The 17,138-nt window shown below is 57.5% G+C and overlaps 5 protein-coding genes across 5 annotated transcripts; 4 read left to right on the top strand and 1 right to left on the bottom strand.

The window, feature by feature from the left end:
* Window positions 1-1,619: 1,619 nt before the first annotated feature.
* Window positions 1,620-3,749, top strand: CCM_08193 (peroxisomal copper amine oxidase; the record flags this gene model as incomplete). Its single annotated transcript, XM_006673332.1, has 1 exon — window positions 1,620-3,749. The coding sequence occupies one exon, from the start codon at window positions 1,620-1,622 to the stop codon at window positions 3,747-3,749; it is 2,130 nt and encodes a 709-aa protein (XP_006673395.1).
* Window positions 3,750-5,957: 2,208 nt separating this feature from the next.
* CCM_08192 (uncharacterized protein) lies at window positions 5,958-7,271 on the top strand (the record flags this gene model as incomplete). The annotated part of the gene is made up of 2 exons (XM_006673331.1): window positions 5,958-6,656; window positions 6,723-7,271. The coding sequence occupies 2 exons, from the start codon at window positions 5,958-5,960 to the stop codon at window positions 7,269-7,271; spliced, it is 1,248 nt and encodes a 415-aa protein (XP_006673394.1).
* A 732-nt stretch (window positions 7,272-8,003) lies between these two features.
* Window positions 8,004-9,501, bottom strand: CCM_08191 (protoheme IX farnesyltransferase; the record flags this gene model as incomplete). The annotated part of the gene is made up of 2 exons (XM_006673330.1): window positions 8,004-9,154; window positions 9,402-9,501. The coding sequence occupies 2 exons, from the start codon at window positions 9,499-9,501 to the stop codon at window positions 8,004-8,006; spliced, it is 1,251 nt and encodes a 416-aa protein (XP_006673393.1).
* Window positions 9,502-11,442: 1,941 nt separating this feature from the next.
* Window positions 11,443-13,102, top strand: CCM_08190 (uncharacterized protein; the record flags this gene model as incomplete). The annotated part of the gene is made up of 3 exons (XM_006673329.1): window positions 11,443-11,593; window positions 11,645-12,426; window positions 12,491-13,102. The coding sequence occupies 3 exons, from the start codon at window positions 11,443-11,445 to the stop codon at window positions 13,100-13,102; spliced, it is 1,545 nt and encodes a 514-aa protein (XP_006673392.1).
* Window positions 13,103-14,344: 1,242 nt separating this feature from the next.
* CCM_08189 (PAS-like protein) lies at window positions 14,345-17,038 on the top strand (the record flags this gene model as incomplete). The annotated part of the gene is made up of 3 exons (XM_006673328.1): window positions 14,345-14,397; window positions 14,479-15,397; window positions 15,452-17,038. The coding sequence occupies 3 exons, from the start codon at window positions 14,345-14,347 to the stop codon at window positions 17,036-17,038; spliced, it is 2,559 nt and encodes an 852-aa protein (XP_006673391.1).
* Between the last annotated feature and the right edge of the window lie 100 nt (window positions 17,039-17,138).

Genomic DNA, 17,138 nt, shown 5'->3' with positions numbered 1-17,138 from the left:
ACACTGCAAACAACACCTCGAATCTTCTGCTTCCATCTTTTCTTCCCATTTCACCATCTTCAACAAAACACGACCGTCGCTGCACGCTTCGGCTGGTCGTTACTTTATAGTGTTGCAACGAAGCCCCCGCCTAACAAGGTCAAGAAACAAGTTTTTATCCCACTTCAGACGATGAAACCTCGTTTTGCGGCCACAATAGCACGGACTCTCGGCCACCCACAGAAAATAGCCACGGGCGCCGTCTCGGAGGTTTGTCAAGGAAAGCCATTTGTCGTCTTGCATCGTTGGTCCTAATCATTCCGTAGCTTCCGTTGCCACAAACTCCCTTTTGCCCCTCGTCGCGGCTCGCGGACAACGAACATCCACATGCGAACCCAACTAATTCCCACAAGCATCTCCTAATCATCTCCCAATCTGCCACAATCAACGACCCCAGGTTGTCCAGATATCCGAACCCCACATATTGCGTTCCAGGCGTGCAGCCAATTCGCTGTCGCTTGTGAGGCGCCGCCCTAGAATTTGAGACGAGAAATGGGGCGCGCATGCCCGCGGACGCCGGACCCGCCACAATCACGGCGCCGTGCTGGGGGGCCCGGCCGGCAGGTGGTAATATCCTTCTTTTTCTTCCAGAAAAAAAGCGGCTCTATCTTTATGCGACGAGTTCCTGGCTGACGCCAATGGTCAGCCGGCCGGCAAACCGAAACCCCAAAACCCATTGGCCGGCATTTGCCAGTCTGTTGTGGTCGTGCCCGCAAATCACGTCCCCGACGCACCGCGCCCGCCGTCTTGTCTGTTAGGTGGGGATCGCGCCGCCGCGTTGTCCAAGATGCATGCATTACCACATGACTAGCTGCCTGTCCAATCTGGGTGGCCAAACTGGCCAGCCTGTCGCAAATCTACTCCTCAAATCCTGCAAGTTGTTACACTTATTCCCCCGCTGACCAGATCCATGCAGCCCGCTCGGTCTCGCCCCAGATACAGCAAACACTCCTCCCCCGCCCAATCGCATATGGAGAATTCTACTGGTATTAATAATTATTCCCAGTACAGTTTACGAGTTTGATCCGCTCCGCCGCTTTGCTGCCTGTCGTTCCCAGTCTAATCACATCCTCGAGGTGTAATACATCCGTCCCGCGGAGTGCCGTTGATATCATACATTTCATCTAGTTACGTGAAATCTCAGCCAGCCAACCAGAATGCTTACCGGCGTACCCAACCCGCAGCGACGCCGCGCCGTCTCTCGACCGCCCCGACGAGGACCACACTAGTTGCGCCTTCGGGGTGGTCCAGCTGCTCGGCGGCCGAAGCGGTGCGGATGGATCTTATTCCACCCCCCAGACTAAAACTAAGCCTAATCACGCCAGACCTCGTGGCCTCATAAAATCCATTTCTGTGTTGCCAAGTCTCAGTCGGGTCCCCTACTGTACATATAACACTACAGAGTTTGCCAGTTGTGTCTCATCATTCCTCGTCTCATTGTTCTTGCCACATACCTTCTCGACGACTTCAATACCTGTCGTCTCACGCACCACACCGTTGACACACGTTTCCCTCCCATTTCCTCTCATTTCTTTCAGACACCTAGCTCTAAGCCCCAGCCTGGAGAAGCAGTCGCCACCATGGCTAATCCCGCGTTACAACCAGATCTAGATGTCATAGCTGGCTATGAGGTCTACCCGGAGCAGGACTACTGCCCCAAGACGGCGGCCAGCCTCCGCCACCAGACACATCCCCTCGACCAGCTGTCAATGCAGGAAATCTCCCACGCGGTCAAGCTGATTCGCGACAAGGCGAGCCCCGTCGAGCTCAAGTTCAACTGCGTCACCCTCCGCGAGCCGCTCAAGGCCGAGTACGCCGCCTTCAAGGCCGGCGCCGGCCCCCGCCCGGAGCGCAAGGCCTTTGCCATTGTCATCCAGCGCGGCAGCAACACCTGCGCCGAGGTCATTGTCAACCTGACCGAATCCACCATTACGCAGTGGAAGCCCGTCAGCGAGGTAGCTCCGACGCTGACGCTCGAGGACCTCGACGTCATGGAGCGCGTCTCGCGCAAGGATCCGCGCGTCATCCGCGCCTGCGAGGAGATTGGCATCACCGACATGTCCAAGGTGTACCTCGACGGTTGGGCCGTCGGCTTCGACGACCGCTGGGACTTTAGCCGCCGCCTGCAGCAGGGACTGGCGTACTATCGCCACTCGCCCAGCGACAACCAGTACGCGCACCCGCTGGATTTCTGTGTCGTCGCCGACACCGAGACCGAAGAGGTGCTCAGCGTCGACATCCGGTACGTCAACGGCGAGCGCACGCTGCCGCCGCTGGACTCGCACAACTTCCTGCCCGAGTTCATCGAGCAGGGGTACAACACCACCAGGCTCAAGCCGCTCGACATTACCCAGCCCGAGGGCGTGTCCTTTCAGATCCGCGGCAACGAGCTCTCGTGGGCTGGCTACAAGATGCACATTGGCTTCAACTACCGCGAGGGCATCGTCATCTCGGATGTCCGCATCGATGACCCGTACGAGGGCCGCGAGCGTACTCTCTTCAACCGCATCAGCGTGGTCGAAATGGTGGTGCCGTACGGCAACCCCGAACCCCCTCACCACAGAAAGCACGCCTTTGACGTGGGCGAGTACGGGACTGGTCTCATGACCAACTCTCTCAAGCTAGGGTGCGACTGCAAGGGCGCCATCCACTACATGGACGGTATCATGTCCACCTCGAGCGGTCTCCCCGCCGTCCTCAAAAACGCCATTTGTATCCACGAAGAGGACAATGGCATCCTCTACAAGCACATGGACTACCGCGACGCCAGCACCGTCCTCGCGCGCGACCGCAAGCTCATCATCTCCCAAATCATCACCGCCGCCAACTACGAGTACGCCTTTTACCACACCTTTACCCTCGACGGCACCTACAAGCTCGAGATCAAGCTCACCGGCATCCTCAACTCGTACTGCATGCACCCGTCGGAGACAGCCGCGCCCTACGGCACCGAGGTGGCCCGCGGCGTCAACGCCCACAACCACCAGCACATCTTCTCGCTGCGCGTCGATCCCGAGATTGACGGCACCAACAACACCGTCATCCAAAACGATGCCGTCATGTCGGAGGCGCCGCTCGGGTCCGCCGAGAACCCGTACGGCAACGGCTTCTACTGCAAGAAGACGCCGCTGCGGACGGCCAAGCAGGGCGCCGTCTCGTACCAGCACGAGACGGGCCGCAACTGGGACATTGTCAACCCCAACGTCATCAATGACGTCTGCCACAAGCCCGTCGGGTACAAGATTGTCAACACGCAGTGCCCGGCGCTGCTCGCCAAGCCCGGCAGCATGGTCGGCAACCGGGCCGGGTTCGCGCGCAAGAGCCTCTTCGTGCTGCCGTACAAGGACTACGAGCTGTTCCCCGCCGGCGACTACGTCTGCCAGTCCACCGGCCGGCCCGGCCACCAGGACTCGTCCGTCATCACCGACTGGGTCGAGCGCGACGAGAATATCGAAAACACGGACATTGTCTGCTACGTGCAGTTTGGCCTGACGCACTTTCCGCGCTGCGAGGACTTTCCGCTGATGCCGGCCGAGCCCGTCATGGTCATGATTCGCGCGTCCAACTTTTTCGCGCGCAATCCGGCGCTCTGGGTGCCGCCGTCGACGGTCGTCAAGGACCTGAGCTCGCGCACCGCCTTTCAGAATGCGGGCAACGGCAGCGCAAACAGCTGCTGCGTGGAAAAGCAGCCTCCTAATTCGCACCTGTAAATGCAAAGACTGAGTTGAGAGGAAAAGGACAAGATTTTTTTTTTACTGGAATTTAGAATGAGACCCCGGATGCATTAGTCTAGCGATTGTGGGCCGAGACCTGGGAATATGGTGCCGGGTAGTGCCCTGGATGAAGTTGCTTGCATTTATCTTATACAATTGCATGTTGATAATAGTATACGAATTCACTTATTTAAGATAGATCTACTTTATTGCAGCGATACTTTGCTTTTGAATACCATGAAATGGCTGCGTCGGCTAAAAGCGCTCTGGTCACAGGCCGGGGGCGGTCGACCAGGCCGGCGCGAACCGTATCTGCCGACCGCCCTCGTTTCCGTCTCCTCTACGATTCCATACCTACACTTTATTTCGAACTGCCCTCACTTGAAACAACAACCATACCGAGTCCATTTTCCTCTTGAAACCGCAAGGGCTTACCCCCAAGCAGCCGTCGATCCTGCTTGTCCAGCAGGACGTATCAAGTCTCACTACGCGCCAGGGTTCTGGGCGCTCTAATCTCTAGCCCGGCTTCAGGTGGGCACCGAAAAACAATGCAAATCAAAGCTAAATACATAACCAGAGCGTGCAAAAGTAAAAAAAAACCAAGCTCCATCGTCATTCTTACATGCAACCACGCCACCATACTTCTTGTTCCTGGGAAAAGTGGGCAGTCGAGTAGATGAAGCCGTCCTCGGCGAGCCAATCGTGCGCGGCTGCATTGCAGCATCTCGAAACAAGGCTGATGACCAGAAATAGATCTTTCTTCCCCGTCTATTTCCTTTTTCTCCTTGAAAGGCGCCCCCCCACACTGTCGAACTACCCCCCCCCCATGCCCCTGTCAGAATGGTTCTCCAAAGAGGCGCGCGCTTGCAGAGCGACCAATCCGGTTCGCCGCAGTGGAGACGACCGACTTACACAACAGCCAAACCATGACAGTCAAGGTCCTCTCTTCTAGGTCTAGTTTCCTCTGAAAGAAACTATCATGATGAAAAAAAAAAGTCCGAGTGACATTTGATGACTTCAATTTTAGCATCATTTCCCGGGAATTCGGTGCCCTAGAGCTCTGTTGGGCATAGTCTCCCGTCACCTCCCACCATGGTGGACTATAATCGCACGGCGCTTCCACAATGAGAACACACAACACACACATCTTCACCCCTTCATGTTGGCTGCAAGGCAGTGACCCCCCTCTCATTTCCCAAGAGCGGGGGTTAGCCGGTCCATCCCGGTGTTGCTCCCCAGCACTATGCAGCCCATCCGAGCTCTCTTGCCCCTCCATCGGGCACCCCCCCTTCCGTTCACCAAACTGGGCGCTTGATCGAACACCACATCCACAATCCCACCTTGTCCCCAAGTTCCTTTTCTTAGCAAGATGTTCACAATCAACTGTATTTGATCCAGACGCAGGTACAGACAGCACAAACGCACCCACACTGGCGGTTACTCCCGTAGCCGCCCGCCCACACTGCGATGCCCTCCCCTCCTCCCCCCACCCCAGATCCTGTGCCTTAGCATCGTTTTGCCCCGGCCAGCCAATACCGGCGCCGCATTCGCCGTCGTCTGGCTCATTCGGATACATGGAATTTGTTTCATTGCCATTTTGGGGAACCTCCTTGCCCTGACCTGCTCTTGTTTCATGGCAAGCGCCCTGCTAGAGATTTCTCTTGACGCAAAAATCGTCAAACGGGTTCAGACGGAGTGGGGGGGGGGGGGGGGGGGTCGTCGCACCTTGGTCCAACCTCGAGTTGTTAAGTAACAGACATGGTCCGGATCTTGTAATACTGGTCTTCTTGAATCCTTAGTTTCTTGTTTTTAACAGTTGTTTCCTATCGTCAAACATTCCTAGACCGGTTGTGTTTTTTATTTTCCTTGTTTTCGATTTCCTAGAGTCTTCATTTTCCTTGGGTCTTCTCTTGTCTCCCATTGTCAACTCGCAAGCATCATCGTTTCGTCTTGGGCTTCTATTGCATCCTTTTTGGCCTCTTTCCGGGGTTTCATACTCGATCCATCAAACCTCTTACACGGCCGTGACGGATTCATCTCTCCACCGGGCCGCGACCTTTCTTTGCATCTTCTCTCTCACCACGCCAATAATCTCTAATTTTCCTCGGTCTTTACACAAAACCCTTTGATGTGACAAAAGGGTCACACACTGCAACCACACCCCTTTCAAACAACCCACTTCACAACAAAAAAACTTGTGAGACCATGAAGGCCTCCAAGCACTCGCGGCAGCCGAGCGACTCGGCCACCACGTCCCGGCGGCGCGAAGCACAAACCCGCAACACAATCGCGCAGGCGCAGGCCTACCAGCAGCGGCTCTCCCACAGCAGCGCGGCCGCGACGTACTACGCCATGCCCGGCACCGCCGAGCAGGACGTCTACGAAGCGTACCACGCCAGCACCTCTGTCCTGCCCCAGCAGCAGCAGCAGTACTCCCAATACGGGCAGCCACCGCAAGCGGAGCTGTCGCGCCGCAGCGGCAGCTGGTCGCTGCCAGACGAGCAGCAGGCACAGGCGCAGTACCAGCAACCGGCGCCGCCGCCGCCGCCGCCGCAGAAGCAGCAGCAGCGGCTCCTCAAGCAGGCCGAGGCCAAGGCGCTCCTGGGAGCGCGGCACCGGCCCAGCAGCGGGGCGTGGACGGTGCACGACGACGAGCGGCTCATCATGGCGCGCAGCGACGGCCTCAACTGGAGCCAGATCCAGGAGCAGTTCTTCCCGGGCAAGTCGTCCAACGCGTGCCGCAAGCGCCACGAGCGGCTGATTGACAGCAAGGGCCGCGGCGGCGGCGGCGACGAGGCCGCGCGCATGGAGCGCATCGCCACCGAGTACGTGCAGATGCGCGAGCGCCTGTGGCGCCCGCTGGCGGACCAGACGGGTGAGAAGTGGGCGTTTGTGGAACGAACGGTAAGAATCCTTTGTCTCTGGCTATTCGGGGAGGACATGAACTGACTTTTTTTCTTGGACACACAGTGCCTCTCGTATGGCCTCAAAAACTTGCAGGGCGCCGCCCGCGCTGCCAGCCGCCGTCAGCGCGCCGCCTTTGACCACCCCAACGCCGCCACCATGGCCGCCAACGCCATGGCCGCCGCGGCCGCGGCCGCCGGGTATGACGACGACAGCGGCGTTTCTGGCATCGGCCTGACGCCCGTAGACGAGGCAGCAGCGGGCGGCGGCGGTGCCACCCTGGCGTACGGTAGCAGCAGCAGCCCTGTCCCGCCGAGCCCGAGCCACAACCACCAACACCACCACCACCAGCATGGCGGCAGCGGCAGCAGCAGCGACGAGATGATGACCAATGCCGCGCAGTCCTTTGCGTCCAACACGACGACGACCACGTATCTGGCGCACCCGCACACGCTCGCGCAGGCGCATCTGCACCCGGCGGCCTACACCACGCTCATGTACGGCGGCGCCGCCGCCGCCCAGTACCACCCGCAGCACGCGTACTCGTCGAGCATCAGCTCCGAGGGCAGTCTGCACCCGGGCTATGTTCCGCGGCGGGGGAATGAGAGTGCTTGATATGGTTGGAAGAGCGAGCTCGATCCTATTTTTGCGCTGTTTTAGTATTTGCTCTTTATTTTCTTCTGCTTCTTGCCTGTGTTTTTCTTTTCCGGCCTACTCACCAGTCACTGCCACCTCACATCACTCCTTTGTTCCCTTCGTCGAGCTCTGTCCAAGAGTCTTTCCTTTTCCTCTTCTTAGTCACTCCTTTAATCTCCTTTGTGCTGGCGGGCTGTCCGTTGAGAGTTTCCGAGTCATGGTATAATCGGGGTTTGGCGTCTAGGCGTTTCATCTTGTCCATTTCTGTTGCTTTTATCTGTTAGCATTCCTCGTCACGACCCGTCATGACTGACTGACCTTTTCTTTTGCGCGCCTGTCTGCTGCAAACCTGTTTCGAAATGTGGTTTGAAAAGAATGTTTGGAATTAGCCTGTTCTCTCTGCTGTGCATTTTAGCATACGCATCGCATCGTTGGATAGATTGACGGATACTGTATTAATGCATCATTCACTCAAAATAAACACCCACAATCGACCAAAAGAAAGTAATAATGTTCTATCCATGCCATGATTTGTATACATCCTGTACAGGACCTGCATGCCCTCCGCAGTGCCAGGTCGCCTCCGCAATCCAATGCGCAGCGTAATGCTCCCGCGTAGACGTCCGTAATAAAACAAGATGTGAGAAAAGTCGTATAATTTGTACAGTAGGCATCATGGCAAATGGCAATGCATGCCATTACATGGTGCCATTACCTGCGCGGGAGATCAAGCGCCTTGGCCGCCTCCTTGACGCGGTCCGCCGTCATGCCCGCCATCTCCTCGAGCTCCTGCTCTTCCCAGAGTCCCTCCTCATCTGCGGCCTCGCCAAACAGACCACGCCATGCTCTGCTCCACAGGTCTTTTTTCTGCAGCATGGCCAGCATGAGCACCGCCGGCAGATGCCAGACGCTCGCCCAGAACAGACCCCTTGCGCTGCCCTGGTGCCCGTCATGCTTCCAAAAGCGCACCGCCTCGCGCGCCAGCCAGAGATTCACCGGCAGGCTTGTCACCGCAAAGGACCACTCGGTCACGCCCGCGGCGCACAGCGACACGCACAGCGGGATGAAGACGAGGCTGTAGCGCAGCGCCACGCGCCCGTTGCGCGCCGAGTTGGTCCACGCTAGCATGCGCAGGCCCGCGGCCTTGTACTCGTCGCGGATCGGCCAGCTGAGGGCCATGAAGTGCGGGAACTGCCAGGCAAAGAGCAGGCCGGCCATAAGCCAGCCTCCGAGCGAGGAGCCGTCAGTGGCAAGCAGCAGCTCCCGCCAGGAGCCGTCCCGGGTGGCTGTCTCGCCCGCCGCCGCCGCCCAGCCCATCAGCGGGGGGATGCCGCCGACGAGTGCGCCGACCCATGTATTAAACGCCGTCACGCGCTTCAGCGGCGTGTAGACGCCCGCATACAAGACAATGTTGGCGACGCCAAGAAAGGAGACGGTCGGGTTGACGCCAAAGTAGAGGCCGCCTGCGCCGACGGCGCCGGCCAGAATGGCAAAGAGCACAGCGCTGCGCGTGGCGATGAGCCGCCGCACGAGCGGCCGGTTGCGCGTGCGCGTCATCTTGGCGTCTGTGTCGGGCTCGTAGAGCATGTTGAGGGCGTTTGCGCTGGCCGAGCATAGCGCCGTGCCGGTGGTGAGGAACAGCAGGGTAAGCGGGCTCAGGCTCGTCGTGTCCGTCATGGACGGCGTCAGCATCTCGGGCACAGGGTAGAGCGCGTAGGGCACCATTGCGGTAAGCACGACGAGCACCGTGAGCCGCGGCTTGGAGAGCGAGAGAAATGTGGCCAGGGTGCGGCGAAGGGACTGCGCGGGCTGGGCGGCGGCCTGCGTCGTCAGGAGAGACGAGGCGTCGGGCGGGAGGGGGGCTTCCTCGGAGCCGCTATTTTGGGTCAATTGCTGCTGTTGCTTCCGGAGCTGTCTTCGGCGATGCGGTGGTAGTTGTTGGAGGGATTGGCTTTCGTGAGCCGGCTGTGAAGATGCTGCGTCGGTATGAGATGCGGGCGTCGTGGTGGATGTCGCGCGTGCGCTGCCGGTGAAGAGGAGGAAGTCGAGGCACCGTGAGCGTTCAAATAGGCGATTCGAGAGGAAGAAAGCCGCGCCGCCAACCGGTACCGAGGCCGCCGAGACGCGTGGTATATGAGCGCTCGATGTCGCCGAGGATAGCCATCTGGCCGGTACGGGGGCTGCTCCCTGCGTGGCCGCAGCGCAGCATTGTCGTCGAGATGCGTGCTTTAATATGTGCAAAGACCGCATTTTCGTCGTCCTCGGGTCATGACGCGACCACGAGAAGCCCAATGCGTGTGGAAACCGCCAGAGCGAGGGGTGGTCGGGCGCGAGTATCGGATCCGAGATGAATGATGGTGTCGCCAAGGTGAAGCATCTCTACGTATTGCATGTACTTTTTTTTTTGACGCTTGGCTGGCAAGTGCTGGCCGTTTCCGTCATGTGACTCGGCCCGCCTGTTGTGGGTGAGCCAAACGGAGCAAGTTGAGGACGGGAAATGGTTGAAGAAGAAGAAATGATGAATTTTGTATTATGCGGGATCTTTTTTGAACTTGAAATTGTTTTATTTGTCATGTGTAATTGTGGTGTGTGATGTAGGTTCGGTTGGGTACTGACACCAAGATTGAAGGTCTAACTAATTTGTAACTGTCGCCGCCTTGGGGCCGATGTAACAGTCATAAATATGTCATAATTGTTTAAATAATCTTAGGATAATCATTCATTTTACCGAATATTCATTTACATTTCTTTTTCTTTTTCGGAATTTATAGTAGACTGATCGTCCGATGTCACACAGCAGCAAAAGCGGGATCCTCATGGCACCAGCTTGCACTTTACAAGCCATCATCCGGGAGTCTTTATTCCAGGGAAAATGGCGACTTTATGGGAGATTCTGCGCCAGAGCACTCAGGTAGACTGCCATACGATGGACGTACAAGGTATTTTCTCAAACAGTGATAACCAGCACCCTCTAACAAGAAGCAGTCGCAAGTCACTTAGCCCGTTTGTAGATTGCACATCAAATCAAGATTGCCACCAATAGACCATGCGGGGGTTTCACCACTGATATATACATCTAGGCAATCGCCTACTTTAAGCTATCCAGAGATGGCGGAGCGTTTCACCGCAACTGCACCGCCTTTGTCGTTTGCGCAACCAAAGCAACCAAGCAAGCACGCATGCTAAACAACGCACCTAGCTTTGTTGACGAACACGAAGCGTTTGATTCTGCGCCGAGGCACAAAACTACCACAAGAAGATGCAGGCAAATAGGCAGATACCGGCCGTTTCGCTCACTTCCATGAACAAGGTGATGCGACTGGCCGGCGTGCGTGCAGCACATTACCTACCATCTCTGCGCCGCTGTTAGAGGAGCTCGCCACAACGCCGGTCGATTCCTGGCAAGACTCCTCTCCAAGTATTTTCAAAAATTACAACGATATTGCCCTACACGTAGTAGATGACTTGAAAGAAGTTGTCAACGATGAAAGCGCCCGGAGGTTGACGTTTGCGCGAAGCGGGTTCGGGACCAGTCACAGCACAATCATACACTATAAACCACTTTTCCGACTTTCAAGAAGAATTTGAGGCAATGGTGGGAAACCATCGATAAAAGTCTGACTGGCCTTTTGGAGCGCCTTTCATGGCGGCTGCCGCGGCTTCCAACAGGCACAATGGCGCTTCTTTGTCGGGAACCAGGGCATGATTCCCACAGTCAACCGTGCCCTTCACAGCCTGGTAAATATCAAATTCTTAGGCTCGGATTTTTGACCATACGAGCAATCTATTTTCTTTCATCTGCAACCAGGCTTCAGGCATGTTTGCTGTGCCTTGGCCAGCCAAACGTCGGCTCCCTGCATCCTCCTACATGACATTTTACCTATAAAATACCCAAGAAGACACACGAAGCTTGGACAATTACGTTCAATGTATCTCTTCCGAACATTTTTGGAAGAAGCTTCATGGTATCTTGGAAATCCTCACGCGCACTTTGACATAGACCCGAATATACTACAACCATTTCCACAAACCAGTAAATTCGGCAATCTATCAGACGCTATCAACAACAAGACTACATAGAACGAAAGGCTTTTAAAATTAGCACTGCAGCTCCAGATTGGCTCGAGCGCGTGCTACCAAGCTTGCTACGATGTACTTTGCATTGCCGGCTGAGTCAATGGAGACTACTTGCGAAGGTTCTGCATCGACTGCGCCTGCAGAAATGGACGTTCATGTTCCTTCATTGGAGTCGAAATTATTGGCGAGCGATGAGTTGAACCGAACTTCAATCCCTACAACGGGTAAGTTACGAACTTTCCGCTAACATAACCAACATTACTAATGCTTGGCAGCTCCAACGTCTGGCGACGACGAGGAAAGAGAAGAACCACCTACAGATGGAATGGAAATAGATGACTTGCCTCAAGAACAAGCTTCTCACATTATCGTGACGACAGACCTTATTCTCAAGGCACAAGAGCAGGTCAGCTTACTTCAGGCTCTCAAGGCTGTGCGAGACAGGCTACTCGCTACCCTAGGCGTGAAAGACCTCGAAAGTCCGCCGCGCAGCGCAGCCAAGACGGCTTCGGAGCCACCAGCACACAACGGTAGCTGGACGGTTGAAACTGAATCCCAAGATGGTCCCGTAGAGGGACCGGTCCAAGGTCTTGCTTTCACCAACCGACCAGATTCTAGCGATCGTCTCTGGCTGAGCGACGACACGAGCGAAGTTAGGGCATGGATCGACGCCCATCCAGTGCAGTATAAGCAGACGCCAAGACACAATCTGCTCTCTGATAGTCTCGATCAGTTGACGCTCGAAGACTCTGCTCCTTTACCGCCGGAACCGCTTCCATGCAGCTTGAAAGAGGATCTGCCAGACGCGACACTTGTCGACTGCGAAAGGGGGCGCTCACGAAAGCGCCAGAGCCCCGTAGAAAGACAAAAAGCAAAGGGTCCAAGCCCCTTCAGGAGACGACCAGCTTCTCCAGACTGGAACGTGGTTCTTGGCGAGCCAGACCCATCGTTCGTGCCTGACCACGGCTACTTCTGCTCAAGATGTCTACGAAGAGTTCCAGAAGCCAACCGTCGACACACTGCCAAGCAAGTGTCCGCCGTTGAAAACGAGTACAAGGTACGGATAGAGAAGACAACTCCGTTTCCCTTTTTCCGAACCTCCCTGCTAAACCTGTTCCCAGTTCCACATGGCCCAAGACCGGTGCTGTCGCATCCGCCACGGCATAGGCTGCGCGCACAATTTGCCCAACCGCAGCGGCTGGATTCCTGCGGCAGAAGCCGAGAGGCTCAACCTAGACCTGCTCAAGGCCAGGTTCCTGGCCACGCATCCGGCGTACGCGCCCACCCTGTATCCAGTGCTGCCATCCGACGCGCGCAATCTGTGGCGGTCCGACCCCAACAACGCCAGTAATAGCCCGCACTGGGCCCTGCCGTGGCCGCCGCACGTGGATCGCCGCCTGCCGCCCGTACCCGAGGGTTCGGAAGAGGGCCCTGCTGCCGCGCGATCGGGGTGTGCAGGATCTGCCAAGAAAAGGGGTGCAGATGCAAGCTACTGCTACGAAACGGACACTTCGTCGGACGATGGGCTGTCAGGAAGCGGCGTCGATGTGATGAGGATGCCGCGCAGGAAAAAGAGACGACGGCTGGGCGACGCTTCGTACCGGCCGCGAAGGGGAGGCTGCGGCATCGTGTCGGACGACGACGACGACGAACTGGCTGGGGGCGGTGCAGCAGCGCCGGAACGGCTGCGGCACGAGCTGGAGCAGGAGATGAGGAGCATGCGAGAGCAATGAACTGCGGCTGGTGCTTGGACGATGCGAAAAGAAAGGATAAGAGAGGAAAGGGACTGGCATCCCGTGTGAGTGGAACCGAAATGGTTTTGGGACTTTCCGTTATTACCTCTTGTGACTTTTGCTTTTTTCAAACCGCCATCTTGTCTTGCTAACCGACCTGACAGGTCAACACTGAACAGGTTATCCGGTACGCCACCGGGTCAACGTTTTACTGTTGTACAAAGACATCATTGCTTTTTTTTGCCCAATTAGTTTTCTCTTTTCGCGAGGTACAGGGATACTCGATTTTCACCGAGTACAGGGATGAACTCGACGGAAGCTTGGCAAACTCAGCAGCGGGCGCAACTTTTTTGGCGCAAGAGACGGTTAAGCAACAAGGGATATTGAAAGGAAATCGAATATAACCTTGGAGATAGTTTACCAGTCAACTATACCGAAGACAACAAACTCACTACATGCCCCTGCCTCTTTCTCGGTTTCGCCCCCTCTTTCAGCCTTATCATCTTCTAGCATCATCAACTCTTTCAGAAAGAATCCTCCGAGTCTCAAGATGGGCGGCCGAAGCGTGCTAGTGCGGCCGCCATGATGTGCCAGTCAACCTCACTGTCATTGTTGACAGGTGCATAAGAGTGAGACACTCGTGCTACTCTCGCGGAGTAATTACAGTGACCGCCGCCACCGCAGCCCATCGAAGCAAGCAAAAGTTCACAGACGACGTGCCTTGCTTGCCCTTGTCCATGTGGCTCATCGAAAGAAAAAAAAAAGCAAGGGTCCAACGCACCTAATGCAGCGCATGAGTTCCCCGTGGCAGCCAGCCTTGGAAAACCCTTCTGCGGCTGTAGCCGGAGAGGGGTCCGATCTCTTTGCCAAAGTACATACAGTCGACAAGTCGATAACTAGCCGTGTTGTCCGATTCCAATACCCTTGTACGAGAATTAAGATCGCATCCGATGCCTCCATCGTCTCGTGGCAAATGTCAGCTGCGTTGCAGAGGCAAGCGCGCCTGGGAGGCGTTATTGCAAGCTAATAGGAGAACAAAGTGTATATAAAGAATCCTCTAGTTCCTGAAATCTCATCTTGAATCCTTGCAAGTGTTGATGATACTGGGCGCGCTCTCCTCGCAATTCTATATCCGCCTTTGCACGACCGAGTCACACAGCTCCCGAACCAATACGCAAACTGATCCGTTCCACCTCGGCATCCGGGAAAGAAAGTTTCGCCCAGTCTCAGCTGTTGCACAAGATGGATCAGACAATCGGCCTTGACGCGGTGCCGCCGCTCTCTCCCGTTTCCAGGTATGCACCAAGAAAAACCGATGAACAAAAGTACTCCTCCCCAAGATCTCTTGGCTCACACACGCAAACCTGTTCCCCCAGCCAGAGCAGCCGCAGCTTCAACGAGGTCGACGCACACGCCGCCTCCTCCACCCACTCGCTACGAATACTGCCCATCCAGGACGCCTTTCCGGGCAAGCCCTTGCCGGTGGGCAGCGCGGGACTGCCCGCGCTGCAGGTCGCCAACGGCGACCCCGACGGCCTCGATCCCCTCGGCGAGGAGGACCTGGACCCGGGCAGCTTCGATCTGGTCACGCCCGGCGATCAGGACGCCGCGGCCACCGCGCCTGCGAGCAAGCACAAGCTCGAGCAGCGGTCCGAGCTGCTCTTCTCGCAGCACCACCTGCACGCCATCTTTGAGGACTCGGCGCACCTGCACCGCTTCACTAACTTTGTCTACAAGTACCGCCCGTCCTCCGTCGTGCTGCTCAACTACTACCTCTCCGCGCTCAAGGCGCTCCGCGCCATCCGCTACAGCAACGCCGTCCTCCGCCAGCTGCACTCGCTGCAGGACTTTGGCTTCACCCACACCTTTCCACAGGCCCTCGACACGGCTAACCAGGAGCTCGAGGAAAAGGCCGAGAGCGCATTCGAGGTGCTGACCAGGGAGGACTTGCCCGCCTACATCACCCATGTCTGGATCCAGACCGTCTCCGTCTCGATCCGCCATCGGGTCATGGGCACCAGCTCCGACTCCTCCGAGGGCCTGGCCGAAGTTTTTTGTCTGACAGATCCGTCCCGTCCCGATAACCCAATCGTCTTCATGTCCGAGCAGTTCAACCGCACAACGCAGTATGGCGTCGACTACGTCATTGGCCGCAACTGCCGCTTCCTGCAAGGGCCCTGTACGAATCCTTTCAGCGTGAAGCGCATTCGTGAGAAGCTCGAGGCCGGAATCGAACATTATGAAACATTTCTCAATTACAGACGCGATGGAACGCCGTTTATGAATCTTGTCATGGTACGTCTCAAGCCCGACCGTATAAGCGCTGCTTCTCTAACATGTAATCGATAGCTTGCACCCTTGTACGATAGCCGAGGAACGATTCGATACTTTATAGGCGCGCAGGTCGACGTATCAGGACTGGCCATGAGCTCTTACGACCTGGACGCGCTCCGTGAGCTGGTGGAAGAGGACGCCGATCTCAAGGCCGAGGAGCCGGTCCGGAAAAGCCAAAAAGACGAAATCACCCAATTCGCAGAGATCCTGACGCCAAAGGAGCTCGATACGATAAACACCCACGGCGGGAGCATGCACCGCCTGCCTCTACAAGTAGACACAGAGCCCAAGTCGTCTGACAAGACGCAAGCTCCCAGCTCTCAGCCCGAGAAGAAGGAGTACGAGCCCAGCCACCACCGACGCGGCACCAAAGAGCGCGTCATTATCCAAGAAAGCAGCTCCGACGAGAATCTGCATCTTTCCGGCGGCGGCGGCGGCGGTCCGTCACGCACATCGCTACCCACCGGGTTCTCGCCGTCTCTGCGCCACAACGGCCGCCTCACAGGCGTGTACGAGCACTACCTCCTCGTGCGGCCGTACCCGTCGCTGCGGATCCTGTTCGCCAGTCCCTCGATGCGTGTGCCGGGCATCCTGCAGTCGCCGCTGCTAGACCGCATCGGGGGCTCGGCGCGCGTGCGCGAGCAGCTGGTGGACGCGCTGGCCGCCGGCCAGGGCGTGACGGCCAAGGTGCGGTGGCTCAACGCGCGGCGGAGCGGCGGCGGCGGGCGGACGAGCCGGCCGGCCCGGAAAAAGGCCACCGCCGCCACCGCCAACAACCACCCGCTCGAGGCGCACCTCGAGGCCGACGACGACGTCGACACCGTGCCCGAGCTCGAGCCCGCCGGACGCGCGCGCTGGCTGCACTGCACGCCGCTGAGCGGGTCCAACAGCACCGTCGGCGTGTGGATGATTGTCATTGTCGACGACGAGGAGTGGCACGCGCGCCGGTTCGGCGTCGTGGCACCGCCCGTGCCCGCCCCGTCCCAGCCGCTGCCGCGCCGCCCAGACTCGGCCATGTCCGCGCCGGGGACCGCCATCTCCGGGCTGTCGTTTGCCGTGGGCGAGACGCGGGAGACTGGGTCCGCGCGCACGGAGACGCGCCCCCGGCGGTCCTCCGAGACGCTCGGCTACCTGCGCTCCGAGTTCAACCTGCCGCCGCCGATGGAGGCCGGCGGCTCCACGCAGGCGATTCACAACCAGCACGCGTCGAGCGCGCAGCGCGCGCCGCGCAGCTTCTTGCCCCAGGCAGTCGGGGGGGCCTCCAGGTTTTTCGGCAGCGACGCCGCATCGCGTGCCGCGTCGGGCGGGGGCAGGAGCAGCAGCAGCAAGAACCGGCCGACATCGCCCAACTCGCCGGGGGGTAGCATCTCCAGCCTGTACCGTGCGTTCCCGCGCCTCGAGCCGCCGCTGCCGCCCTGGCCGGCCAGGTCGGATAGCAAACCGGCGCCGAGAAATGAGATGGAGGGCAGGGCGCGTGTCGTCTCCATGATCCCGGAGGAGGGCTATGACCGGTACAGTGACATGCGGCGTCGCAGAGAGGACGACGAGACGAGCTCTCTGCACAGTCGTGGGTCAGCGTTCACGGTGAGGATAGATGATTAGGGTGTGTGTGTTGATTCGTCATTGCGTATTGTCTGATTATTGTTCGTGGTCTGCTCTATGGCTCTAGCTCGAGCTGCTATTTAGTCTTCTTTGACATTTC

Source organism: Cordyceps militaris (assembly GCF_000225605.1).
Source record: "Cordyceps militaris CM01 unplaced genomic scaffold CCM_S00006, whole genome shotgun sequence".
NCBI lineage: Eukaryota > Fungi > Ascomycota > Sordariomycetes > Hypocreales > Cordycipitaceae > Cordyceps > Cordyceps militaris.
Note: the sequence above shows the minus strand (reverse complement) of the source record. Positions and strands in the feature narration are given on the sequence as shown.